At 44.5% G+C, this 27869-nt stretch overlaps 1 protein-coding gene across 1 annotated transcript in view; it reads right to left on the reverse strand.

The window, feature by feature from the left end:
- Positions 1 to 19538, reverse strand: part of LOC124619184 (forkhead box protein O) — a 671328-nt gene extending 651790 nt beyond the window's left edge. The window contains exon 1 of the mRNA XM_047145407.1: positions 18743 to 19538. Within this exon, the coding sequence (XP_047001363.1) occupies positions 18743 to 19204 (462 nt within the window). The 5' untranslated portion in view covers positions 19205 to 19538. The remainder of the gene's footprint in view (positions 1 to 18742) is intronic.
- Between the last annotated feature and the right edge of the window lie 8331 nt (positions 19539 to 27869).

Consider the following 27869-nt stretch of genomic DNA (forward strand, 5'->3'; position numbering starts at 1 on the left):
TTACGTCAATGTTGTTATTAATAACAATTTATTGGCACAGAAACGTAACAACTGCGCTTTTTCTAGTATTGTGACGATGTTGATTTACGCTACATTCATAGAAGCAGAATCATTAGAATCCATCTAACTCATTAACCCGCTAGTGCCTGTGGTAATCTTTGATGCACAGATTCACCTCTCCGTTTTGTACAATTACCCTCTATCAGCGATTCTTCTTTCAACAACAACTGTAAATTGTTGCCATGGATGCGCAGAGGTACGAGTTTCAGGGACACTACTTAGAACCTATGTACAACGACGTGGCAGTATCCAGCCCCTGTTTCAGTGCCACTTGCTCTGCCCGACCAACAGGATTTATTTTTCGTAGTAATCACGGGAAAATGGCCTTTGGTACCTCAGCAATGAAGACTTTCAGCACGAAATGTAGCCTAAACTACGTTGCAGAACAAAATGTTGGTCAATTAACTGAATTTTTCAATACAATTTTCGTCATTCTCTTAGTAACTTCTGTATTACATTCTCTCTTGCTTCCTTTTCTGCCTTTTTTTTCTTTTTTGTGTGGAGTCCTCGATCTTCCGCATGTGATCTGCAACACACAGCAGGGCTACTCATTGTAACAGTGGTGTAGGAATAAAAGTCGGTCAAAATGTCTATCGGATTTTTTCATTTATTTTATCCTAAAATCGTAAGGCGCCTACGTCGTCGTGCTACCGCGGTACGGGCAACCTAACAGTGTACTATACTAGAATGCAGAGTCTGCGAATTCCATTGACGCAGTCTCCTAGAGTTATCACAACCAAGTAATAGCACTGTCTTGAAGCAATATTCCAACAATTATGAATCAATTTGGAACGCCGCTCCAAGACGACGTTCATGCTCGGCTGATAACACCAAAGATTTCATCGATAATGTCGGCTGTCTCAGTGTGTTTAAATCAAGCTGAAATTGTTGTATCTAGCTGGAGAATACTATTTCGCAAGAAACACAAGTTCCTAAATATATGACACAACTCGAGAAAACTTACAGTTTGAAAGTCAGGTAGACATGTAGATAATTGTGCACCGAACAATACCTCAGTAGGAGAATGACCTGGAAATGAAGCAGTCGTGTTACATTCAAGGAAATGACCCTGTTTCGGGAAAATAATGAAATATCTTAATAAGAACGCTCTAACGAGGATGTTGAACCTCGTACCTACTGAACAGGGGTTCAGTGTCTTAACCACTGTGCCACATCGCTCAGTGATACGTCTTGGCAACACATCAATATCACACCCAAAATTACGTCATTAATGTTACTCCATGTTAATAACGTTCAGTCACGCAACGCATATCATACGCTTCTGTCAACGTACTTGCTAGAATCCTCTCCTCCTGCTTTCTGCAAGAAGTATGCTCACTACCGGTCTTACTGTGTTTCCAATAATTTATCTCCCTCTCCCCCTCCCCCGCTCCCATATGTCTTGCATCTTAGCGACGGTAAAGTGACCAGAACGAAATGAAAAACAAAATAGAAGACGATTAAAATTCAACTATCCTTCGACGACGACGTTATCTGAGACGGAGCACAGGTTCGTGTTGGGGTAGCAGAGCGAAAGAGATCGGCCGCGGTCTTTGAAAGGAGCCGTCCCGGCATTCTTTTTAAACAAACGGGCAACCTAAGGCAGAAGGATTGTAGATCGGTGATTTCTGGGACCAGATGCTGCGAACGCGCTGTATAATTAACCAACTTGTCTCACATATGGTAAAAGTGTTATCAAAAGTGTCAATTTTTAGTAATGTAGTGTTCCTAATTCGGTAAAAATACATGTACCTTCCAGTTCGGTGTCTGCGCCATCTCGCCCTGTTCAGCAAATATTTCAGTGCGTTTTTTCGGAGTCTCTAACGTTGCAAATGTCACCGGCCTGAAATATAAACACTCTAATCGGATCTTTGCGTTCAAAAACCAACAACAGCGTTTGAAGATTGCGAAGATTTAACGCACGGTACGGATGTGCGAGTCCCGGAAAGAGCACGGGCACTTTGTTCGGCCGTGGAAGTGCCCAGGTGTGACAGTGGAGGGCCAGGGACAGGGACGGGGGCCGGTGGCGTCTGGAACTGGCAGCGGAATGCGGCACCAGCCACGCCAGAAGGGCGCGGCCGCCGCAGCCTCGCCACACCGCGCCTCGGCTGCCCCTGCCCGCTCTCTGGTCCTCATTCATCTCCAGCCAGGCCCCAACTGCTGCAACTCGCAGCGTAGTACTGGATCTTCCACGAATTCCGCAGTCCCAGTACAGGGTCACGCAGTACAGCACACGCACACACACAACATGCGTTAACCAAACTTACACACAGTACATCTATCTTTGACTGGGGCAATGAATGATGTGGATCTAAAACAGCCCGTTCTGCCCGTTGCAGTGTAGAAGGAAGGAAGAAGAACAACGAAAACGACGACGACGACAACAAGGTTCAAAATGGTTCAAATGGCTCTGAGCACTATGGGACTTAACATCTATGGTCATCAGTCCCCTAGAACTTAGAACTACTTAAACCTAACTAACCTAAGGACATCACACAACACCCAGTCATCACGAGGCAGAGAAAAGACGATAAGGACTTACCCAACGAATGTAACCTTAACGGCTGTTGAAAAGAACGTTTCCACTGAATCTTTTCGATCAGTTCAGACGTAGGCTACAATCATTCTGTGATGTAAGAAGCCTTGGCGACAAGAGGACTGCTACAGAAGATAACGTGAAACACTGCGCATCAAACTTTTGCTCCACTGTGTCAACTGTAAGAATTCACACCTACCAACGCCCTGCCTTAGAAGCAGCGGAAATGCTGCTTCATTTATGGCAACGATATCTGGCGGATAAATTCGGTACGATGCGGTGAGACCAAACTCCTCGAATTTCCAAATGCTAAAATTGTCAGACACTGGCGCGGTCCGGCGACATTAAAATTATTCACTGATGGGTCGCAAATAGCATCGAACGTATGCTGGCAGCAGGCTCGTTTTATCCTCGTCCTGATGCAGAACGGTCATAAGCTCTCTCTCAGGAGACGGCCAATATTTGCGAAGAGGCACTGACTATCGTACAAGTTCTTCAGTTCGTGAGGCTACTAGAGACTGACGATATACTGATCACATCTGGGTCATTAAAGTTAGTATTGGTTCTCAAGACCTGAGCAAGTATGGAGAGCCAACAACATTCATCTTAAGAACGTAATATACCAGTGCACCGAGGCATACAACAGAATCACTATGTGGACATCTTTGCGAACCGGTTCCCGTCAGATTACCGAAGTTAAGCGCTGTCAGGCTGAACTAGCACTTGGATGGGTGACCATCCGGTATGCCGAGCGCTGTTGGCAAGCGGGGTGCACTCAGCCCTTGTGAGGCAAACTGAGGAGCTACTTAACTGAGAAGTAGCGGCTCCGGTCTCGTAAACTGACATGCGGCCGGGAGAGCGATGTCCTGACCACATGCCCCACCATATCCGCATCCAGTGACACTTATGGGCTGATGACACGGCGGCCGGTCGGTACCGTCGGGCCTTAATGGCCTGTTCGGGCGGAGTTTAGTTCACTGGACACCTCTGGAAGGACTCAACGACTGAATTTCAACGTGTCCGCGCACACCTCTTGAAACGAGTAAGAAGAATACATCGGCACAGAGGCCCCAGAATTATGATTTGCAACCCATTTCCTTCTCGAAGAATGTGGCTTACGGATTTGACAGTAGTAGTCTGCATCTTAACGCCCCTCATAACGATGAGTTCCCAATGACGGCAGTTTCCACAGTCGCATCCTCAGGAAATTAGAATCAGAGATTTCCTGAATTCTTCATGCAACTCAACTTCAGGTAAGTTAAATCATCCGATCTTGAATAAGTGTCATTGCACTAGCTACATAAAGCTTTCAACCCGCACCGTTTCCAAGTTCAACGTCCCCAGTCGTATAGAGGAGCAACAACAAGTACGTTTCGTATTTAAAAAAACCCTTACTCCGAATGCTACTGCCTGTCAGCAAATGTGTGCAGCACCATTCTATACTAGACGAAAATTTGAAGCGTAAAAATTACGTAGTACTGCTGTTTAAACTCTCAGTAGTAGACGAGGGAGTTCCGTTGGAACTCTGGTGGTCACTCACTCGTATATCGCGTCCCGAAAATCCCATCACGAAGTAAAGCTTTTAGCGGAATGGAACCAGTCGAACCGTGCATAAGCAGGGAGAGGCACCCGCTACAGACAACTCCTTTAAAGTATACTAACGACAGGCTGTGACTAATGGTGATCAACTCATAGAGTTTAGGGGTACAGTGATTACAGTTCGCTCATAATTCGAAAAACTAATCGAGAATATGAATCTGCTCCAGTTTAGTACTGGATACAGAGGCACTAATTTGCACGCAGGATTTCCCAAACAATACATGCAGAACTAAACCAGAAGCACAAACAGTTAATGAAAGGTGAACAAGATGTAGTCACCTACCGCAGAATAAAATATCCTCGCGCTTTTGTCGTAGCGTTACTACCAGGAAAGCAGCGAGATCATGAAGCCATATTACGAAACCGCTGGCTGTGACAGCAAGCATATTTGCAGGCGCATCAGAAGGGCTGTCTGGCTCTTCGGCGTAATCTATACTGGCAGGGCTTGGCGCAACAAACAGAGCTCAGAACAGCTCACTGCTGCGAAAGGCACACGTTTAGAAAAACCACGCAGAAGTACAGGAACTGGCAGGTACTTTTAAAGGCACGTTGTTCGGAGGGTAAACACCACTGCTGTCAAGAATGTGTATGAATAGGTCGTAACCATGTAAATGATTTATTCACGCTCTTGCGGAACTCATTTACCGTTACTCTGGTCCGCCAAATATGAGATAACCATCTGCAACTGGGTGAGCGCAGTTGGCTAGTGATGGTATCTATACCTGGGCGGCTGTCATAGAAAGGACTGTGTACTATTGAGCTACATTTCTAACAGCTATCGACGGCGCTCTTGTTAACGCACTCATAGCTGCTGCTACGTTGGCAACTGAAGAACATGAATCGTGTGTATCATATTTAACCATTCCACGAATACACTTTTTCGTTTAGTCCCTTAAGAAAGAGGGAGGGAGGGAGAGGGAGAGGGGAAATTGTGTGTGTGTGTGTGTGTGTGTGTGTGTGTGTGTGTGTGTGTTTTTATCGTCTTGTGCCTCTTCTTTGTCCATTTTCCTCAAACTTTTTGAGAAAATACTGCAGTTGAACGCAGTTTTTAAAAACATACGTATATAGTGAACATGTCAATTTTGTGAGGAATTTAATCGACTGGGCGTCAGTTTTGCTGCTGAGAATAAGTACAATGTTTGATAATTATTTTTAACAATTGGCAACATTCAAAAATTCATGCTTTATTTAAAAATGAAAATGCTCCCCGTGCACTATGTTGTCAAACTTATGAAAAATTAATGCGTTCTGAAATGAAGTGGTAACGGCTTTAGGTTACTGCACAACTATTATGAAGCCTTTTAGCAAAACTACGAGAGACACATAGCTGACATGCTGACGACCAAGCTTAATGGCAACGGTTCAGAAAGGAGCACATGATTTATAGCTGATAAAAAGACGGGGCACAAGCTCTTTTATGATACTAGCTTTAAAATGGCTAATAACCTTGCCTTGCTGACACGACACAACTTCGCTGGGAAAGAAAAAGGCAAAACCGCCGGCAAACGCGATGTACTTCTCGCGGAGACGTGAATGCAAGAATTCAAGCACTGCATTAGCAGTCTCTTCCATGGTGTAATTGGTGATGTTATTAGAACAGGTGACTAAGAAGGGACGCTGAAAGACTTTTTAGATACATTCTTCTCGTTTCCACAATCCAGATATTGTGATGTTCTCTACCAAACATTTCCGAATTCTTACATTTTAGCAATCCTCCAACACTATAGTGTCATTATTGTAGGATTTAAATGTTAAGTGCTCACAAGTTATAGCGGAATGGAGCTCTCGCAATAATTAGCTGGAGGCAAACTGGTGGCGGGAATCGAAGTCCTATTTAAGAATAATAAAGACGGCCATAACAGACCCGCCCGGATGGGTGAGGAGGACACAGTGGCCAGGCCTCGGGATTCGACCCCTGCCCAGTCTGCCATCTAAAACACCACCGATTCACTCTTTTAAAAAGACAGGTAGTCGGTAGAGCGCTTGCCCGAAAGAGAGAGAGAGAGAGAGAGAGAGAGAGAGAGAGAGAGAAAGAAATAGCTGCGCACGTTAGCACGTCGCTTCTTGGATTTGGGGAGACGCGCCGGGACCGGATCGAATCCGTCCGGCAGATTAACGAGTGTAGTATGCCGCCCAGCCTGCATGTGGCTCTTAGGTGGTTTTCTACACGTAACTAGATGAATACCGGGCTGGTGCCCGCATACTGCCTCATGTACACCAGTTGCAAATATTTCGAAAACGTTTCCATACTTTCACACGGTAACATTAGACGCACACAGAAGGGGTACACAATTAGAACTCGCGGTGGAAAGGGTGGCGACACGAAGGGCATCCTGCGAGGTTCTGCCTCTACCAGAATAACATGCCGACCCCGTGGCCAGGAGCAACAAGGAGCACATCGTGATAACACTCAGACGGAAGCTGTCAACGACACAAGCTGCCATTCCGGACTAGCCGAAGAATTTATATAGAGAATAGGTCTCGGTAGCTGACGGCGTCGTGTGAAATACTCTCCAAGGTGGCAGTAGTAATGTCCTGCTAAGATGAGCTCTCACGATTCTTCGAGTAAAGGTGTCGCGCTGAACGGCGGGCAGTGCCCAGCATGCTGGTTGACTGTACATGATCGACAAACAAGCGATAAATTTACTAGGAACAAAAAATTGAGCCACTGCCTCACGATCGCGTAGCGAAACTGTGGATTTACAACTGCATTCGAGTCTTATGAGAATGCACAGGCGATTTACGGCGAGCCCAACACACACCGAGCGCAGCAGTGATTACTGTCGTCAAGTAATAGTTTCGTGTGGCCTGGCGCAAGTCCTCCGACTGGACGCCAAACCGGCGATTTGCCTGTCTCTGCCCTACCCCGCATATCCAACCCCGAATAGGTAACCACTGAACTTCGTGTCCTTTCTGGCGACTTCTCACGTCGTTGAGAAGGGAAGTCTAGGTTAAAACGAAGATTGAAAAATTCTTGGTCCGACCGAGATTCAGTCTCGCGACCGTTCGGTTTCCAGGCATGCGCCTTACCGCCAGACCATCGCATCGGCACTTTTATAGTTTTACGAGTTGTCATAAAATGGACTGTACAGTAAGTTATAACAGTTACAGTAATATGTTCAAAAAGGGAGACGGAGCGCTCTCATTTTCTGTTCCGACTTGATACTAAGATACAGCTTCCATTTTCGCCATGGTCTGAGTTACATGTAGATATTACTATATCGGACGGGAAATGGCATGCCAATTCGAACAGTAGCAACCTTTTGTGTTCATGGGTACCTTATTGTGTAATGACGTTGTAATAGATCTTCGGCGTAATAACCCCTGCAGTGCCTTTTACAAGAAGGAACACGTCAACCTACAAACAGAGTTTAAAAATTACTGCAGCTGCTACGACAGTTTGTTACAGTTCAGCTGTCCAGAGAATAATTATAAATTTAAAATAATTATAAACTGAGAATAACTCCCTTATTTAAAATATATTCATCTCAGCACGGGCACAAAAACTACGGATATCATCTACCAAAAGCTCTTAAAACTTACTCACTTTCCCATCACTGTCCCTAATGCCAATTACCAGCAGCAGCCAGACACGAAAAACGTCAAAATATAACATTATGACGTAAATCAACTGACATTTAATATCGGTATCAAACTGTGGTCCCTGCCGTAGACATACAAACAGCAAAAAGCTGAAAAGGTGGAAGCCTGCCGAAAAGTATTACTATCCTCGTCGGTTACAGGGTTGCATCTTGTAACAGGAAGTGTGACTTACTTCGTTGAAGATCAACCTTGATTTGGCTTTACGGAAATAATTTAATTATTCGCACGGCTTCAAGCCTCACAGAATTTCATACCGAATGGATATAATGTAAATTTCAAGCAGTAAGAACAATTTCTCTTGTTGAGTATGTATCAGATTAGAGACTATAATAGATTAAAGCAAAGCCACCCCCCCCCCCTCTCCCCCGAAGATTGGTTTGTGGATGGCACAGCGCTTTACTACACATTGTCGTAATGAAGGTTGTGCTGCTGCCTTCCTGCTACTTTCTAACCACTTCTAGGCGATAAACAGTTTGACGTGTACTGCGAACCACGGTGTGCTCTGACAATAGATCATTCCTGGAAGCCAAAGAAGCGGCAAGGGACACAGACAAACCCTAGGACCGACTGGAAATCGTAACACAGAGGTCTGGATGTCTACTCGGGCACCAGCCTTAGCGCCACCGAGGAAGATACCTTCTTTTTTACTTTTTTGTTCAATAAGTATCCTTTGCCCGAGCACAAGATATTTACAGAGTACTCTGCCTGAAACACGGAAACTAGTGCACTGTACGGTATGTACTCGAGCAAAGAGAGAAAACCTACGCAACGAGACGGCAGTGTGCACGGCTGAACAGAGCAGTTTGTTCCTAGAAGAAAATCAGTTATAATTTGTTCGCAGTCGCGCTGCAGTTTATTAATTTCTTCGCTCCCACAGTATCGTAAGTCAAAAACGGATTATTCTTTCCCTTCACTTATGCAACCTAACTGTCGGCTACTCAGAAAAGCGTTCAATATGCACCAACAGAATATTTGATCATTCGCCCAATAACATAGGTGAGAAGAAGCAGAGTAAGTTTCAACTATGCACCAACAAAAATATTTGATCATTCGCCCAATAACACAGGTGACAGGTAGCAGACTAAGTTTCAACTATGCACCACTCCCCTTATGAATCATGATGGTGACGCTGACTCTTTATTTGAGCAGCTGTTCGCAATTGGCCTCAGAAACTCGTCGGACCCCACCCCAGACGTACCTACCTCGGAAAAAAATATTCCTTCCACACCAAAGGCAGCGATCTGTTTTCCCATCGTTATGTCGTTAGTAGATACTTACAGATGTCGTATGACATCTTTCACATTCTATCGGGGAGATCTTCATTCGCTTTTTTACTACGAGAGAGTAACCATTCGATTAGCGAGGTGGTCGGTGTAAGTTTTTAATCTAACTTAAAATCTTCTGGACAACTCTTATTCGTAGGCGAATTTTTATTTAAAAAACACTATTTAGTAATGTAGTTGCAGGAGCAGGACTGAAAGAATTATATATTCATTAACGCTAAAACAAATCACAAGCATATTATATAAACCGAATTGGCCCACGTTATTTCTATACAAAAATCGTTCAAATGATATACGGAACGTGTAACTCGGTAACGGGTATGCAATAGTTCAGGTTACATCGTTCCGCGTTAAATGTGGCATATGAACCGAGCGCAGTGGAAGCAACACAATATCTCGTAGCTCCCCTGCAAATACTGCAGTAGAGTACGACGAGCGCGCAAGAACTAAAAGCCCCGCGCCCGAGGCGGTCAGCGGGTGGGAACGCGGAAGAGGGGGGTCGGCATTCCGCGCTAACAATTGGTGGCCGGCGACATTGGAAACTGTGCAGACTTGGCGGGCGCCCATGTTTACCCGCGAGGACGGGTTCGTTAGCCTGCTTGCCTGCCAGGGCAGGGCCTCAGGTTGGGCTCTCCTTATCTGGGCTGCATTTCACTTCACTTCACAGGCTGGCGCGCTCGAAATCACGTGTGCTCGAGATAACCTCCGAAGTGCAGGCGAAGAGCCTAGTCACCGCCGTTCAGCAAGAAGCAAACGATCTAGAAACTCGTTCTGCGCGGAAAGTTCGTTACGACGTACGAAAAGTGGGAGGGACATTAGAACTGAACACTCGTTCGGCGTCAGGACGTTAGCGAACAGCAACAGTAGGCGACACCCAGTCAATTCGCCGTCGATCTCATCGCCTGCGATCAACGTCGACTGCGCATGCCGACTAAGTCACTGGCTTTACTCTGTGTACATAAACACAAACACTTTCATAAGCACTAGATTTTCATTCTTTCTCCGAGACACATTGCCCCAGAATTGAATTTAAAAAAGTTCCCAGTTCAGAGCACGGCTTTCGGGCGGTTTCCCTCGCTTCTGAAGCAAATGCCAGAAGAGGCAGTCGCCTCTCAAATATTTCCAATCGGGACACCCTCTCACCTGAAAACATTCTCTCTTTACAAAATGCCGAAACTCGAACCACTACTAAGCATTTTGGGTCGACAATGATAGGTACAAAAAAGATCGTAGGGACTGCACCCGAGTTCAGAGCGGCGAAGACTGCGGTAGGAGAGGAACAAGGGCGTAGCATTTTTCACTGAACACACCATCCAGTCATATAAAGTAAATTATGGAATGCACGGGAAAGGGTTAGCGGTTAGAATGCTGCTCGTGTGTGACTATAATGCCTCGCGATAATGCCACTCGGTTCGTTCTACCAGTAGTGTCTTGTTGAACACGTAAAAATATGTTTCTTTTCCTTTTGAAGATGGCTATATAGTGAAAGTCTTTCCAACTCGATCGATATTGCTGCACGACGCACATGTACCACTGTAGTCGAAGGCACTGTTAATCGGCTGGCCTGCGACAGCTCACTGCACTGCTACATAAGTAAAATAGTTTTCCATACGAGCCGCCAGCCTCATTTGAACTCAAAGAACGACGTTTAATTCACTGCTCTCGTAGCAGTGCGACTGCATTCGCGTAACTTCGACCATCGGGCAGGAAATACACAACGCTAACAATTTCAGATTAATTTCGAACAGGCTCCCTACAACGTCCAAGGCAAAATCCGCAAAAAAGAAACGTCTTTAGTCAAAAGGCCAAACACACAAAGGTCAGAAATTCATACCCTACTGAAACACACTCGTTCCCCGTAAATAATAGGTTTATTGGCATTTTAGTCAACCGCACCTAATACGCCCCTTAGACTACCAATTCCTCCAACTAAGTGTTAGCTCACTGATCTGACACAAAACTACCACAAAATAACATACGATCATGCTGCGTCGCTTTACACTCGACTTTGAGAGTCACGACTACCGGTTTTGTTACTAAAAGTTCCGCGGTAAATTTACACAGGCCTGCTCTAAAACGATAAACTTCGGCAACAAAACTCTGAAATTGCTGATAATATTCCGCGTGCAGGTTCAACTGGACTTGCCTTCTGCCCTTAATGATGGTCAGTGACTAATGCCCACATCTCACGTCTCCAAAGCCACTTCCGAAATCCCTGAGCCCATTTTGGCTTCTCACCCAATCAGCGCTGTGGTAGCAGAATGTTTAGCTCGGCCTCGTCATTGGTTCAATCCTTTCTACTGATTGAAATATCAAAAGCGTGATCGTATTTGAAATCTGTGGACTAGAATATATCCCGCGACATCAAGAGAAACAATATCAAAACAAACGAAAGCATTTTCTGCCCTCTTCCCCCTCCCTAAAAAAAATCCTTCTCAGACTGACGACAAAGGGATTATTCAAACTATGGCGAAACTCACAACGCGTTCAGAGAATTCTCTTGGAACTTCCACCTGTCTCAGCGATTACGGAGGTCTGTCACACCGCGAATAATGCACAAAGAATTACTCTCTCTGGATTGACACCCGGGTCGAATAATTACTCATTAAACAAGCCAATCCAACCGGCATGAAAATGATACGTTACAAGTACGGATCGTCTAAGAAATATTCGCTTATGAGACACACTGCGCAATATTGGGATCTGTACCAAGTAAAGATCAAATATCAAACTAACAATGCCAGAACGTACTGGACACACATGTGCCACCTGCACAGCACTGCTGTGTGTGATTTCTCTCTGAACAGCTGAGGGAAACCACTTGATCTTAATGGCCTACCTCATTTGCTTTTTCCGGTACCAGTGTCGAAAGACACCGCGGTAACGACACCGGAACGACTGATCGAGCGCTCATATTTCACCGTATTACAGAAACAGATGGCGGTAAAATTTGAACGACATATAGAATCAACCCTCTACCGTACTGTACATGCAATAAATTGGGCCAAGGGCTCACAAAATGACTATAAAGAAGTTATTTTCCTAGTGAGTCACCGGCAATGGGAATGTAACTCCTGTTGCCAGAAGAGGTTAATTGATTATTACATTCATCTTGAAGTTAGCTTTTACTTTCTGTTCGAGGTTGCTTTCAAATCAAAATGTTTTTGATACGAACTCTTCCTTCAGTAAACACAATTTTCTTCTTTTTCACCGATACTAGGAATGTTACGAATATAATGACCATAGTCCCAAGATTGCACATATTATCGTGCAAATGCTTACCTGACATTCGATAGGAAGTAAAATAAACACAGTGACGATGGTGAAATTTCAACGAAACCTTTGTGGGCGAAAAATATGCCAGCTGTGTTTGTTGGAGGCAGAATACATTCCCGACACATATTTATATTAATGTAGCTTTGTTAACCTTGCACGAAACATTCTGTAATAATACGCTCGGCGCGGTCACGTACAACTTAACGTTGCGGTACCCACAGGCAATTTGTTTGTGCACCAGGATAAAAAATTGAGTAGAAATAAAAGAGCTCCTTGGTTATCAGTTTCGGAAACAGGTATTTTTTTTTTTTTTAGCGACTATTCATCGTGGTCTGTGATAATGATCCGCAGAACAAAGGGTAACCACACTGTTTTTGTAGAAAACACAGAACTCTAATACTGAATGTTGTCTGAAAAAAGCTACACGAATATCCAGACTGGTCACTTCAAGAGAACAGTGTTAGCAATTGCTTAAAAACAGAAAAAAATGAAAGCTGAATTCTTCAGAAATTTTAGACGAATAACAGCCGCTTACAGCAAAAGAGAAAAGTTGTACAAAAAATTAATGCAGCTATAGTCGCAAAATATAAATTGGCGGCCGAAAAGTTCTTGAAAATGCAACAGAACAGTGAAGTATTTTCAGGCAAGGGCATGCGCTTTTAGATACGCTAGCAGATTATTCCAGCTAATATGAGAAAGCAATTGCTCAACAATGCTTATACCGTTTATATGGGTGGAGCGTATCAAACTAAGGTAAAAGGCGATATCGATCGACTGCACAAAAGATTTACAGAAATCGTCATACGTTTGTTACTCTCGGGCACAATTTCTAAGTAATAGTGAACAGTGTGCAATGGCGTACTTTTTAAGGAAGGTGCCAATTACCTTGCGATAATATGCTGAAGAAACGTCAAGAACAGGTTTTCAGAAGTAATGTAGGAATATTCCGTAGTCTCCAACACTACGCCGCGCTCACCTAGGGATCGTCGAGATAAGATTAGATTATTTTCAGCACTTAAGAGAGGCATACAAGAAGTTTTTATTCCCACGACCCATGCGCAACAGGAGCGGGAAAATCTGGTAATTGCATCTCATAGTTAAAAGTTACTTCTGCAGTACGGTATAGCAGTATATGCCAAGTAGAGAAGTGCAACTCAAACCAATCAAAAACGTATTTGTCTCTTTCGACGTAGGTACGAAATATTTCTGCATTAAGCTAGCTTTTACTACTGCTATAGCAACGGAACGCGTCAAGATCAAATGCCGATTTCAAGCAGCTCCTCGTTCTGATTAGTATACACCAAAAAGAACATTCGATGCAAAACCAGAGGCTGCTGTTGCTGCAGTTGGTACTACGGTATTGTTCTTACATGTAGTACTGGACAAAACATAATATCTTTGCTGGTAAGTGTGTTCTGGATACCATTCAGAGAAACATCAAAACTTTAAGAAAATGCTATAACTTTGGAAATGGTCGAATAACATCTGGACATGAGCTTCACAGTTGGCATCGACCACTCTTCATACAGAACCGCTACTATCGATATCTTAAGTCTGGACAGCTACATAGAGATACGCTTACACCGACAGGCATTTTTAGGCCGCGAGGATCAAAGGTATCGCTGTCTAACAAGTTGTTAATATGATCCTCGAAAGCAAACTCACCACGCTTCCTGCTAACGCTTATTAACAATTCCTCGTTACGTTCCGTCATTCTCTCAAGAAAACACACTTCTACATTTGCCCATTAACAAGTGTAGCATATTTTTCTACGATTCACCAATTGCTTTCATCTGTTTCGGCACCTGCATTTTGTCATTATTTTTAAATTCCTTCTTAACCGAATCAAAGGCTAATGTTGGACACGAAACATACCGAACTGCCTTGGCAAAAAGCAGGTTGTCACAGAAGGAGACTACTACAAAGCGCACGTGATAAATATCGTGAAATATTGCTAGGAAATAGTTCGCGTAGTGCTGGGTCTACTTGCTCGGTCATGAGAGACGGTACGTCAGGCACACGGCGGTGTGTACTGGTGCTTAGTCTACGCCCGCACTCAACAAGACTCCATCGCTGGGTGGCAGACGGAACCTCTCCGTTTAAGCTAAAATTTCTCGGATTTTAGTCACGATAACACGCACCATAGTGTATGTGGAACGTCGTACTATGATTCTTGACGTCGTCTGAAGCATCATCGAAATTTTATCACTAGCCTTGTCTGTTCCGTAGCGGCCGGCACGGGACTGCATTAAGTGAGGGCCGTGGTGTGTCGAAGTGTGAAGAACATCGTAAAGCTGCGCTAATAATCCCAGTCTCGCACGTAATCAAGCGTACATAACGCATTTGTCGTACAGTCTCAAGGGATGGGGAAGGGGGGGGGGGGGACCTATACCTAAGAAGTCTATAATAATTGTCCAGTGCACAAGCCGCCTAATTCTGCCCAAGCCGCTGGCGCTCAATCACGATAATAACGATAACGATGATAATGACACTAATGCAAGAAAAAAGCGCGAGAATTTGAGACTGCTTCTAAGACGCGTATTTTATTGTGGAAAAAGAGGGTCAACATTAAAGCCGAGATAAACTAACAAAGCAATATGTTTCCTTCGTGTCTTACAAAATGTATTACACGTGTCACACGGAACTGCTGAAATGCGGACGGATAGCAAGCTACAAGCCCTGAAAAACTCAGCACGTTCCTTCCTTTCCATATAACTATATCTAAATATACGTTCAGAAGCATCGTGTCCTAGCACTTCGCCATCGGGCGTCGATGACAAAGACTTATCTCCCTATCTAACATGTGCGGGCTTTTGTTCCTTTTTAAGCAGTAGATTATTTCTACATTAATAGTCTGCAGGCCACTTTCCAGTGTGGCGGAGGATACTTCCAGCACCATTTACGAATGGTGCGCGGGATGAGAGACTGGCGGTAACCTTCCGTCTGACCTGTAATGTCCGATTCCTCCCCCACGGTTGTTCCGCGATATGTATGCAGGAGGTTTTACTACGTTGCCTTACTCTTTTGCACATTTACGACCTGTGAGAGGAAATACAGGGGGGGGGGGGGGGGCCAAGAAAGAGAGGAGTGATACATTGTAACTAACGTCGCAAGACGGAACAGATATCAGTACAAATTATGCTGGTTTTCCTATAAATGGATTTAAATGTTGTACATTGATGACAGACATAACTCACAGTTGTTACTAACATCTATAAATGCGGTTAGCTGTAGGGTCACAAAAACAAAAGCCAATAAATAAATAAAAGTTACCAGTGGACTGTGAAAAAAACGCTCCTCAGTTATTAAGACATAAGAGGAAAATTCATCAATAGGAGGATCGCAGGATAATACTATGCAAAAGCGAACAGAACATGTAACAGCTATGAAGGTTTTCGCTACCCATCGCGCTGGTTTAAAGCAACAGTAAAGTTTCTGGACAACCACTTTCAAAAAAGTATCTAGTGGAATTTTGACCCTGCAATGTGAACCATTACACCATACGTTGACCGTTAGCGGCGTATCCAGTAAGCGGTAGTTGTCATTGTTTCGGCTGGCGTTATTAAAATAAATCAAGTGTACATTTTGCGTCTGGTTGGGAAGCTGTGCAGCGACGCAGAGGCATGGGCCGCATCGCCGGCGGCCGCTGGCCCGTCCACCGTTCGCACTTTCGAGTCACATTCGAGAACTTCCAACTGCGACGGGCGCACCGCCCTCGTATCTCGCATCGAGGAGCTTGTCTGAGCCGCAGATTGGTGTACAGCGTTGGAGGTCATCGCAGCCTCCGGGCAAGCTTGCGACACAACGAAAAGCGCCGAGCCAGGTGATTCTTCCGTTACAGCGCTTGGAAAAAAAAGTACCTGCAGACTGCAACACACCAATGAGTGCCGCACCACCCCCATGCCCTCCCTTGGAACCAGGTTGGATCACAGAACAGTTACACACCATTTTCAACGACATTTCAGAAATCTCGTCACAGATGTCACACTTCTTGATGACACCTCCGCTGCGAGGTATATATAGTTCGTGGCGTTTTATATATACAGTACTACGAACTTAAGAGCCAATTTTTTCTTTTATGTGCAAATTTACGTACTACAAATTTGAATATCAACTGAATTTATTTGGACAATAAACGAGAGGTCAACTACTTGACCAAATGTATAGGCTATTGTCAGTCTTTTAACCTACAAACGGTGCCTTGATTTCAGAGTTCTCAATTACTATTCGATTAATATTTAATTAAAAACCTCAGAGGGAGGGATTGCTCTGCGATTTGTGTATAAAGTGTCTTTTCTACGGCCAGATCCATGAAAACTTTAAATGTTTCATATTACTTACAGAGATTGAGAATAAATTAAAGGTGATCGTAAATCATTTACTCGAGACTCAGAAGCCCCAAGCGTTAATATTTCTGGCGCTTGTCCAAACTCATTAGATGTGCTGTTTAACTCGCATAAACCAGAATGCTTTGGTAAGCTTCTATAGACGGCTCAAACATCACGAACCAAGAAGAATGTATTTTTCACAAACCACGAAAACGATCGTTCGAACTTCATTACACCGCTTACTTTATATACAGTGACGCACTTATTGCGTTAACTTCAACGAATAACACTGCTACATAATTCCGACAGTTAACGCATTTTAATGATAAACACATACATGTGACAAAGTCTCAGTTTTTGATAAACATTTGCTGTAAATAACGCCAGGCTATACGGCAACACATCACTCAAAGATGCAAAGTCATCACCTAACAACAAAGCTGATGCAAAGTCATCACCTAATAACAAAAGCTTCCGAAATAGGTGCTGGACTTTGTACAACCCACCTTCTCACACTTCCTCAGAGTATGCCGAGTCGATAATCTCCAGCAAGCTGAAGACAAACTGTATTCAAACGAACGATGGAATCCTGCAGTATGTATGAAAACATAGACCACAAAACGTGACAGTTATGGAGATAGACTGCAATTCAGAATGGTACAAAAGACGTATTCAGACATACTACGGTATCGAAGGTGTGAAGGTGCCTGCAGCTTACACTATCTCCGCAATAGCGGTTATCTCAAATGCCTCGAAGGAAATTCCTTTGCCTTCCCAGTAACGAGCATGCGCCACAATACACCACCTAGCCTTAGGTGGAAAATGAATTTTACGTTGAGAGAACACGAATCGCTGCACTTCTGGTATTTCATTCGTTTTGTTCCCATCTGCTGCTACTATCGGAGAAGAAACATACGACGCCTTCGCAGTAGACACGTCATCAGCGCATTACGTAATGGCACTGTATATTTCCAGACGCCCACCCGTCTGTTTACGCACGTCCGTTACAAAACAAAATACACCTCACCTCATTCTTTCAGAGGCAAGTCAGTAGTTTATATTAATCGAGAGAGAGAGAGAGAGAGAGAGAGAGAGAGACTGAAGGATATTAAGTACACACCGATATTCAGAAAATCAAACACTCTCCAGTTTTTATGTTTACAAACCTACACGCTATGTCTCATGCTTGTTTAGTAATATATGATCCAAGAAAAAGTTTGCATATGTTAAAGTGTATTATTCTTAATCTGCGAAAGAATGCGTGGTTGTGGAGACTCTCAAACGCAGCGTACCTCGAAATATAGGTTATGCAGGAATGTGGCAGTCTGGCTCAAACTTTGCGAAGCCAATGTATATGAGTGCGCAATAAAGCGCTTCCCGATGTCTGCGTTCGCGCCTTATTTAATGCGCTTCCCATCATAAAAGCTAAAACTGCAAGGCAAATTCAGATGAGCTGTACAGGCTAATATTCAAATTTCCTACGATTATTTTGGTGCATATTATGTACACACATCGTAGATAAACTACGACAAAAGCGAGGGAAGGGGGGCACTACGCAACTCATACAGAGATACCTATAAAACTGATGTGTGTCAAATTAATAAAACCCAGAACACAATAAATCGGGCGGCCTCCACTGATTTACGGCATTTCCTGTTCCGAGTGCTGCATTATTTTACTCTTACGTTCACGGTACTGGCGAATGACCTTTGAGGTGTTTAAATGCAGCACTACAGTCAATCCGTGAAATCTGCTTTTGCCGAATGTCGTCACCACCACCGATTTCGTAGTGTCACGTTATTAAGCCGTCCCGAAAATCCGCTGCGTAGTAGCTGCGAAATACGAGACGTATGACGCAACACGTTTCTCCACTCCACCGTTATCACAGGGACCACTACTTGCGCGAAACCGACGTTCACTACGGATCTGCGAGGTGGCGAGCCTATTAGCGCACACGTGCCGCTCCCCTGTAAACACTCGGCAGGGTGCCCCGCGCCCGCAGTGGCCAATTGCGACGCGCCGTCGCCGGTGTGTCGGAGCGGCGGCACTTCACTTACCTTCCATCCGGCGGAGCTGTTGCTGTCGCCCTTGTCCTTGAAGTAGGGCACATTCTGCACCATCCACTCGTAGATCTGCGACAGGGTGAGCCGCTGATCCGGCGCCGACTGTATGGCCTGCGTGATGAGGTCCGCGTACGAGAGGTTGCCCCACGCGTTGCGACGGCTCGTGTTCTTCTTGGCGGCGTTGACGGAGTTGACGACGGCGGCGGGCGACAGGTAGACGGGCTCACCGGCGCCGGGCGACCCGCCTCCACCTCCGCCCCCGGCGCCGCCCCCGCCGTGGACGGCGGCGGCGCACGGCCCCAGCATGCCAGCGCCCGGACCGACCTCGACGCCGGGTTCCTGCTTCACGACCACGTCCAGGAAGTTTTCCGGCCGCGGCAGAGGCCACGTGTTGGAACGGGCGCGCTGCTGCGGTTCGAACGACGGGTCCATCTCCTGCTGGCCCTGCTCCATCATGCTAACGTCGTGCGGCTGCTGCTGCTGGTGATGGCCCCTCAGCAACAGAAGCCTGCGCACATTGCAGTCCCCGGCTCCCGGCCCCCCGCCGAAACCCTGAACGTCCTCCAGGTTAGCTGCGTAAATGGTCACGACGTCACCACCACTGTCGCCACCGAAACACTGTCTCGTCCGGGAGTAGCTCACCACCGCATCACACGTGGTGACGTCGTCCGTAGAGCGGTAACGCGGCAGAGGCGAGCGGGCTGTCGGGTCTCGCGTCTCAGTCGCTGGCTCGGCTCGCGCTAGGCTCCACTCCTCAGTCGCGGCTGCTCGCCAGTGTCGCTCACCGCACGGCCGGAGCGCCTTCTGGCGGCCGGCGCGCGTGTCCCGCGCGACGTCACGGGCCGCGCGCTGACGTCACGCCCCCTCCACGCGGCCCGTTGCCATGTTGACAAACTCCTGCGCGCCGCCGGCCGCGCGCCAGTTTCGAACGCGCGCACCACGTGGCCGGCACCGCCCCCTTCCGCCCCGCCCGCTTCACACCACTCTGTTGCCCGATACGAGTGCGGCAAGCGCACTGTCGCGGATCTGCGTCTCGCCTTGTGATAGTCTATGCTACTGACGGAAAGTTTTTTTGTACAGTTCACATTTCGCTTCTTTTTATTCACCTGTTCTTTTTATTGGCCTGTAATACTCGTTTCTTTTATGTGTACAAAGTAGTGTTACATAATGATTCCAGGTAAGTGCTATATTACAGGTTTTTTTAAATTTCTCATTCTACATAACAAACGACTTTTTTTCAGCACAACTTTCGTTAAATTACACTTTCATTCAGCTCGCATTTTTTTGATCTTATTTTTTGTATATGGTTCGCCCTGGAGTTGTTCTTAGTTGGTCTGTGTGCACCAGGATGTCCGATTTTCGGCTTGTGTGAGTGTCCTGTACATAATGTTGTCAGCTGTTGCTGTGCGTTTTTCGTGGCGTTTTTGCTGTAGCGTCCGTGTGCGATGTAGGAGATCGGGAAAACTTTTTTCTCATGTTTGAAGTGGGAGATTAAGCTATTTTTTAGTCTGGCTGTGTTCTATAGCTCCGTTGTTATTATTTTTGTGGCTAACACGATCAGTCTCAGTTGTTACTTACGTTAATGTGGTCGTTTATTACTCTTTTGTTCATTGTTAAGGATGATGTGATAGTTTTGCTATAATGCAAGAAATTTTCTGTTGCAACTGTTCATTCTAATAATTTTCACATCTTATTCCATGTTAGACAGTTCATACCCATGCTTTTTAGCTGTTCAGCAAACGCAGAATGGCTATTTTTATACTTCCTGCTTCTTACGTCTTCTTTGTACTTTTAAAATTTCTGCCTACCATCCTCGGATACAATTTTGACATTCTAACTGGTATATACCAGAATGAGATTTCCCCTCTGCAGCGCCAGACCGAGACTCGAACTCGGGACCTTTGCCTTTCGCGGGCAAGTGCTCTACCAACTGAGCTACCCAAGCACGACTCACGCCCCGTCCTCACAGCTTTACTTCTGCCAGTACCTCGTCTCCTACCTTCCAAACTTTACCGAAGCTCTACTGCGAACCTTGCAGAAATAGCACACCTGAAAGAAAGGATATGTGGAGACATGGCTTAGCCAAAGCCTGGGGGATGTTTCCAGAATGAGATTTTCACTCTGCAGCGGAGTGTGCGCTGATATGAAACTTCCTGGCAGATTAAAACTGTGTGCCAGACCGAGACTCGAACTCGGGACCTTTGCCTTTCGCGGGCAAGTGCTCTATATACCAGCCAGTTACAAGTTAATGGCCCAATCCGACAAGTCGAAATCTACTCCGAAATTTTTCTCACACGACAGGAAGGATACGCCCAGAGAAATTCACTGTCAAAATTTTAGCTGCTGAGGTGCACTGCCAGTATATCTTCAGTATTTCAGTTATTCATTTTTCCTGCACGAATTACCGCTTATAACAGCAGTTTGTACAGCCCTTCCTGTATAGCGCTGAATGAGCAGACACAGCCATGGTAAGAGGGCGTAGCGCGAGATCCAAAAAGTATACACTTGAATTTTAATCATTTAACCATACCAAAACTGTCTCGGATCATTAATTTTTTGAATAACTTGCAGTTCATGTCGACAGCTAAACTGCTGCAGATGTCATTGTTATACAAGTGACTAGCAAGGAAAGAAAACTGAGGCAGTGTATGTTGTTACATTACAGACGACTTCCTTCAATCGGAACGTTAATTTGTACGTATTAAATATTTTATAACAATTCCTGTAGTACATTTTTTGTGATGTCTTGAATAATGCATATTTTGCTAACAATGAAACAGTTCCTTGTTTATTCTCATTAGTCGACACAAAAATACGAAGTGTCTATTGGATGACGAAAACACACATTTTCCTTACACCTGTCACATCTCATAAAAGAAAAATTACTGCATTCAGGCACTTCACAGTAACTACTAATTTTATATAGACAGAACTGGAATGGAGTAAGAAATGGTCGTGGCCGATGCACTGCAAATTGTGCTGCGTACCAGGCATACTAGATCAAATTCGTAGAATGGAATGATTCCAACTGAAAATGCAGAAACGACTGAAGGTTAACAATACTGTTCTGCTGATCAACCTGAAGTAACATAGAGAAAACCGTAATTATAGAGGATGGAGCAAATAAAAGTGGCCCGGAGAACAGAGTTGCAGGGTACAAAGAAGCACACTAGAGGAAACGAAATACAGTACTAACCTGACTATAGTAGATGTTGAAAGTGGCCACTATTCATCTCTTGGCACTTTTGAGCCCTGCTCAGCAAGTTGCTGAGGGCGATCGAAGCTGGACTGCAGGGATTGCTGCAGTCTCATCCGAAATGTTGTGCTGCAGTTCTTGAAGACTATGAGGGATGTTGCGATACACCTTAGACACGAGGCCTCCCCACACGAAGTAGTAGCACCGTATCAGAGCAGGTGACCTGGGTGGCCAGTTAGGGTCGCGACCACACTGACCGCTGCTGGCAACTCCGTCAGGAGTGAAGATTGTGTCAATGTACTCCAACGTTAGGTCGGCTGTATGGGCAGTTGCTACACCCTGTTGGAAGTAATTGTAGGTCTTTTCCTCTTCCGTTAATGCTGCCACAATTGGTCCGGGCCACATTAATTTGCCCCACCCTGTATTACCCGACAATCATCTAAAAAATGCTTTAGACTGTAGAAAAAATTATACTGGGTGAATATAATTCCAGTATCAAAACGCTGTAAAGAAGGAGTCACTGCTCAGAATAACGTCAAATTTGAACGGAATATTATCGAAGAAGGGGAAAATGTTACGGAAAAAAATTAATGAAAATTTTAACAATAGATGGGCGCTGTAAGCGGCAGACTTTGCACACCAAAAGACGCACGGCAAGCGGCTCTGTTCCTTCGTTTGCATTTGAGACACTCAGCATGACCGTCTCAGTGAAGGATTGCGCGCTGCTGGGAAAGCTCCTTGACAAGAACGGTGTCTATGCACCAGTAGCTCTGCAGAAGTTTCGGACAATCAAGGGTATAAAAAAAGGCGTTGATCCGATGTCTGCAAAAGGTTTAGACAAATTATTACGAAATTCGAAAAGACAGGTTCGTTTGAAGTGCACTGTGGCAGAGGGGGAAAATAATAGGTGATGCGACGTCAGTAGATGATGTGGCCACAGTATTGCAGGAGAGGTCGAACGGTGGTGTGCGAACTTGAAGTGCACGGGGAATTTCCCGAACTTTGGACATGCCTCTGAGCAAGGTGCATAAAAAGCTCCGAAACATCCTGCATATGAATACCATATTACTCATTTTCTGGAATTGCTTCCTGCTGACCTGCCAGCACGACATGCGTTTGTTCTAGAATTTTTTTCTTGCATGGAAGCGGGCAATGAATGATCATGACTCATTTTGTGGATAGACGAAGCCCATTTCCATCTCCAAGGACATGTCAGCAAACAGAATTGCAGAATATGGGCAAATCCGCTCACACGTCAACCAGTACCGTTTAATTCTGCTAAGGTAACTGCTTGGCGCCTGTTGACGGCATAGTTTATCGTAGGGCCATATGTTTCCGAGGAGTTGGGTCTTGTTACGTGTGCCGTCGCTGGCAAATACTACAAGAATCATTTGCGCACCAGCGTCATTCCAACGTTTCACAGCGTAAACGTGTGGGTAGGATCATTTTTACGCAAGACGGCGCTCCCCCCCTCCCACCCCCACCCCCCCCATGTTGCACAGCCAATGAAGCAGCTGCTGTAGAGGCATTTTGGAAATACTAGAATTACTGCTACAGCTTGGCCGTCCAGATCATCTGATCTTAATCCGCGTGACTTCTGTCTGTGGGATTCTCTGAAAGATGCTGTGTGCAGTGCTCCCATTACAAACGTAGCTAAACTGACAGCACGCACTGCGCAACGCATTCTTGATGCCCAGAGGCACTCCGATATATTGTGGAACGTGCTGTTCTCTCGACTTCAATTTGTGACAGAAAACGGTCGATAGCACACTTAACATTTCTTGTGCCAGTCTCACGACAATTAAACACCGATGCCATTGTTGCTTTTTATGCGGGTTTTGGCCTCAAGACAATTAAAAACAGATTTTTCCCACCGGATGTGGTGCGGTCATGCCGTGGTGGATGGCCTTACGTAACTAACAGTGCCAAAACTGTTCAATGCCAAATTGGTCAGGCACCTCGTTGGCTTACAACTCTCACTACAGCCGTCGCATTGCGATTCATTTGTGTTCTGTAGCCGAACCCATTTACATTATGACAATTACGTCGCCATCTAGTGGGAGAATTTTCATTATTTTTTTCCCGTGAAATTCCCCCCCCCCCTTTTTCTTCTGAGCAATAGTTCTTGTTTTACACGTTTTCAAACTGGAAATTTAATTATAATTACCCTGTAGAAATACTCTCGTCGTCCTGCTTAAGACAGATGTGTCGTTACGTCTAGACTGAGTGTCCAACAAAAGTAATGAAAGAAGATATAGAGCTGTGTTTTGTGTTATTTTTTTGGTTTGGTTCGATAAATTAGCTCTTTCATTGCCCCCAGAAGACGAAATCTCAGGGCATTAGGTGAGGACTGCTTATTCGACGTTAAAGGGGCGACGACGTCGTAACCAGCGTCCTATAAAATCGGTGTTGAGCCTCGGACAGCCAGGACTTGGGATGTGAGGCAGGGGCCCATCTTTCATAAAGTTTAGGTCAGTGTAATTGTTCCATGTGCTTACAATGTCATGAATGTAATTTTCACACATATCAAGGAACTGTGTGTCCCGAATGAGACACGAACCCACAAATTCCGCGGATGCCCTGCCGCGCCACACTGTGACCTTTGGCCGATGTTGGCTTTTTCAACAATCACCCTCGGATTCTCTGTTGCCCAATAATAAGAACTGCGCCTGTTAAAGCCTCCTACGTAAAACACGGTTTCATCTGACCATAAAATATTACCGAAAATATCGATCCGGTCTTCATACCATCATCTCCCCGTACTTCAAACTGTGATCACAGTCGCCCGGCGATAATTCCTGGCAGTAATGTGATTTCCGTGGACGAAAATTCAACCCTTTCTTCAGAACCGTTCGGATTTTGTGTCGGATTAAGCCACCTTCGCGAGGTGCCTGTCTTTGTGATTTCTGAAGACGTGGAGTGAACATTTCCTGAACCACTTGCACATTTTCCACCGTCCTGGATGTTGGGGGTCGACCGCGTCTCTTAACATCTGGTACAGAACTTTTGTCCATTAGCTTAGAGTGACAATTCCTTATGGTCTTCACATCTACCGAGCTATGAGCTCCTTTCACATTTCGCCACCATCTCCGTATTTGTACCACGGATTGCCATACTTCGTAAAGAGATGCCGGCAGACCTTGCTCTCGCGAAGTTAGACGTTGCGGCATGGTCCGCCACTGACATCTGCAATGGCATAAATGAGATAAAGTGTAATAAATATTACCATTATAAGGAACAAAATGTTTTGTATTTCATGAAAATTAGTTAAGTATTGAAAATCTATAAGCAATTTTCAGTAGGGAGTTAATTCTCGTCCATCCTATCTAACGTGACGGACGATGAAGACTGCAAGAATCTGCGGGCACGTGTGGGCTCTATGATCCAAGACGAGAGTTCTTCATCCTGGTGGCAAAAGATAACCTGTGGGAAAAATGAAAGATTTTACTAGGTATCGGATCCAAAATCAATGTGCCAAAGCATAGTCATTGCCGCAGTTCCCTTTTGCGTCGTCTGAACTATTTTAATTGAGCCAGATGAGACTGTACAGATCTTTGCAGTGATAATCACTGAATGACTCTAGTAGGTGCTGGCTGCACGGTTCGTCTTGATCCTGCAGCCAATCTATACGGCGGTCAAATGTCGTCCAGCGTGTCCAGCACCAAGCGTAATAAGCTAGGTGCACCGCTGATTACTTTCTACTCTCTATTAGCTCCCTTAATTACTTGCTGCCTTATAGACTCCTTCTACAATTTATAGCTGCCAGTGCTTGAATATTCTGTGGCGTGGAATTGTGCCAGTAGTCAACGAGTTTGGACTTCGGATGTGCAAGATAAGAACTTTGACTAGATGTGCTCATGACAATGACGTTAGCATCTAGGAATTTATATTTGTGCCCATATTTTGCTTTATGTTAATAAGCTGTGCTTGCCATCTATACTGTATTGCCTGCAAACAGTAAGAAGACGTTTCGGATGTAACAATGAAAATTGTTCTTTCCTATTCTTCCAGATTTTGCTAAGCCAATTACAAGCGTTTTGCAAGTAAACAGTCCTTCTTTTAAATTTTTTATCCCAATTTGCCTTATGTTCCTGAAGACAGATAAAAAGCAGCGGAAGCACTAATCCACTGATACTTATCACTGGCATTGTCGTATGCGAATGTGTCAGAGCATTAATCGAGTGCACAAGCGACTCTGTCTATTTTTCGCTCGAAATGATAAAAGTGCGATTTGCACGAAACCTGTCCGATTGGCTTTATAGGCAGCATTTTAGAGGATAACGAGAAGCTTCGTCTTCACATCAACTACGAATTCCGCTATGGTGATACGTATTTATGACATCTCCTCTACACATTTACTTGAGGTAAACTTCGCAATTTTGCAACTTCCTTTACCGTATAATTTCCTGGATCTGTATAACCAAGTCGAAGAAGCCTAGAAATCAGTAATGTGCATCTCGCGTACGAGCAGTCTTAGGCCTTTTGAGCAGTATTTTTTGGAAGGTGTTCTATTTCTGTTCTGGGATTTAATTAGCACAACAATCATCGTTCGAACCATAATTCACGGAGTCGTCCGAGTTATTTTCGTTTGCTCTAATATTTCCACATTTTCTAAGGAAATGTCGACATCATTCTAATGAATGTCCAAGAAACTAATTAATAAATAATACATGTATAGGTCTTCAGGAGATGTGATTGATTTCGACTGCATAGCACGTTCTTCATATTTCGTATTTACAAAGTTGAGAACATTATTTGTATTCCACATTACTATGAAACTATGGAACGTGCGCAAAAACTGATGCTATTAGCGAGAACATACGAACAAATCACAAAGAAAATTAATGCAGGTTTATCTTCATTGCTAACAGCCACACCGCAAAGGTAACTGCTAATTATTACGGATATTAAATGAGTTGCAAATTCGAGCGAATGGTAACTGTGAACAACTGTGTCAGAGAAACTATCAACGGAAACTGAAATTCGCTTCACAAATTACGATCACGTTGTGCCGTGTTATCTGTTAACCGATGTGCCGTTGACCAAGGATAATTGCCCGCCATGTAACACACGCACTGTCTGCTTCAGCTACGGCAAGGGTACACATTTCTCCAGGCTCTTGGCGAGCTACGACTTTGGCAATGTTCAACATCTTTTTTAAACCACTTGTAGTTAATCTTAATAGTTAAAAGTTTGACATTCTGTTTCTTTTGGTGTATTCGTAGTGTATAAGAAATATGGGAGGGGGGGGGGGGGATTTGTCGGACTGGCCAGATCCATTGTTTACTACTTTTTTAGTTTTTTTATTGTTTTTTTGAAAACGTGAATTGAGTGTATTTCTTGTTCCGTATGAAATGTGGGCTCCTTGTTTCTTCAGCATATTTGCTATTATGTGTGTTGATTCGTGTATGTCTGTTCAGGTGTAGCATTTCTTGTTGTTACTCACGTGATAAGTATTTGTGTGTACTGCTGTGTTCTGTTGTTTGCGGGGTTATGTGACGCTTGTTTCCCGTGCTAATCTTCCTTTCTCTTTAGCTATGTTCTTATTCTGTGGTTGATACTTTGTAATATATAATTTTTTTCTATTAGCTCTATTGTTTCCAGTTTGTTTTTGTAGTTTTCTGGGCTGAGTGGGATTTCATTCGCTCTGTGAATCAAATGTTGAAGAGCTGCTAGTTGGAGGTTTCATGGGTAGTTTGATGAGGCGTGTGTAGCTGTGTCTGTTGCCATAGGCTTTCTTAAAATGTCAAATTTCTGCTTATTGCAGTCTCTGTTGTTAAACCTAAGAGCGTATTCTGTTTTTGTGTTTAGTTTTCCTTGGTGTTTTAGATATTACTGTTTATGTCTGTATGTAGTCTATTTGTTTGCGCTGTTGGTTCATCTACCATACAGATTATGTCATCCACAAATCTATAACAGTAAACA

This window comes from Schistocerca americana, chromosome 1 (genome assembly GCF_021461395.2).
Source record: "Schistocerca americana isolate TAMUIC-IGC-003095 chromosome 1, iqSchAmer2.1, whole genome shotgun sequence".
Taxonomy (NCBI): domain Eukaryota; kingdom Metazoa; phylum Arthropoda; class Insecta; order Orthoptera; family Acrididae; genus Schistocerca; species Schistocerca americana.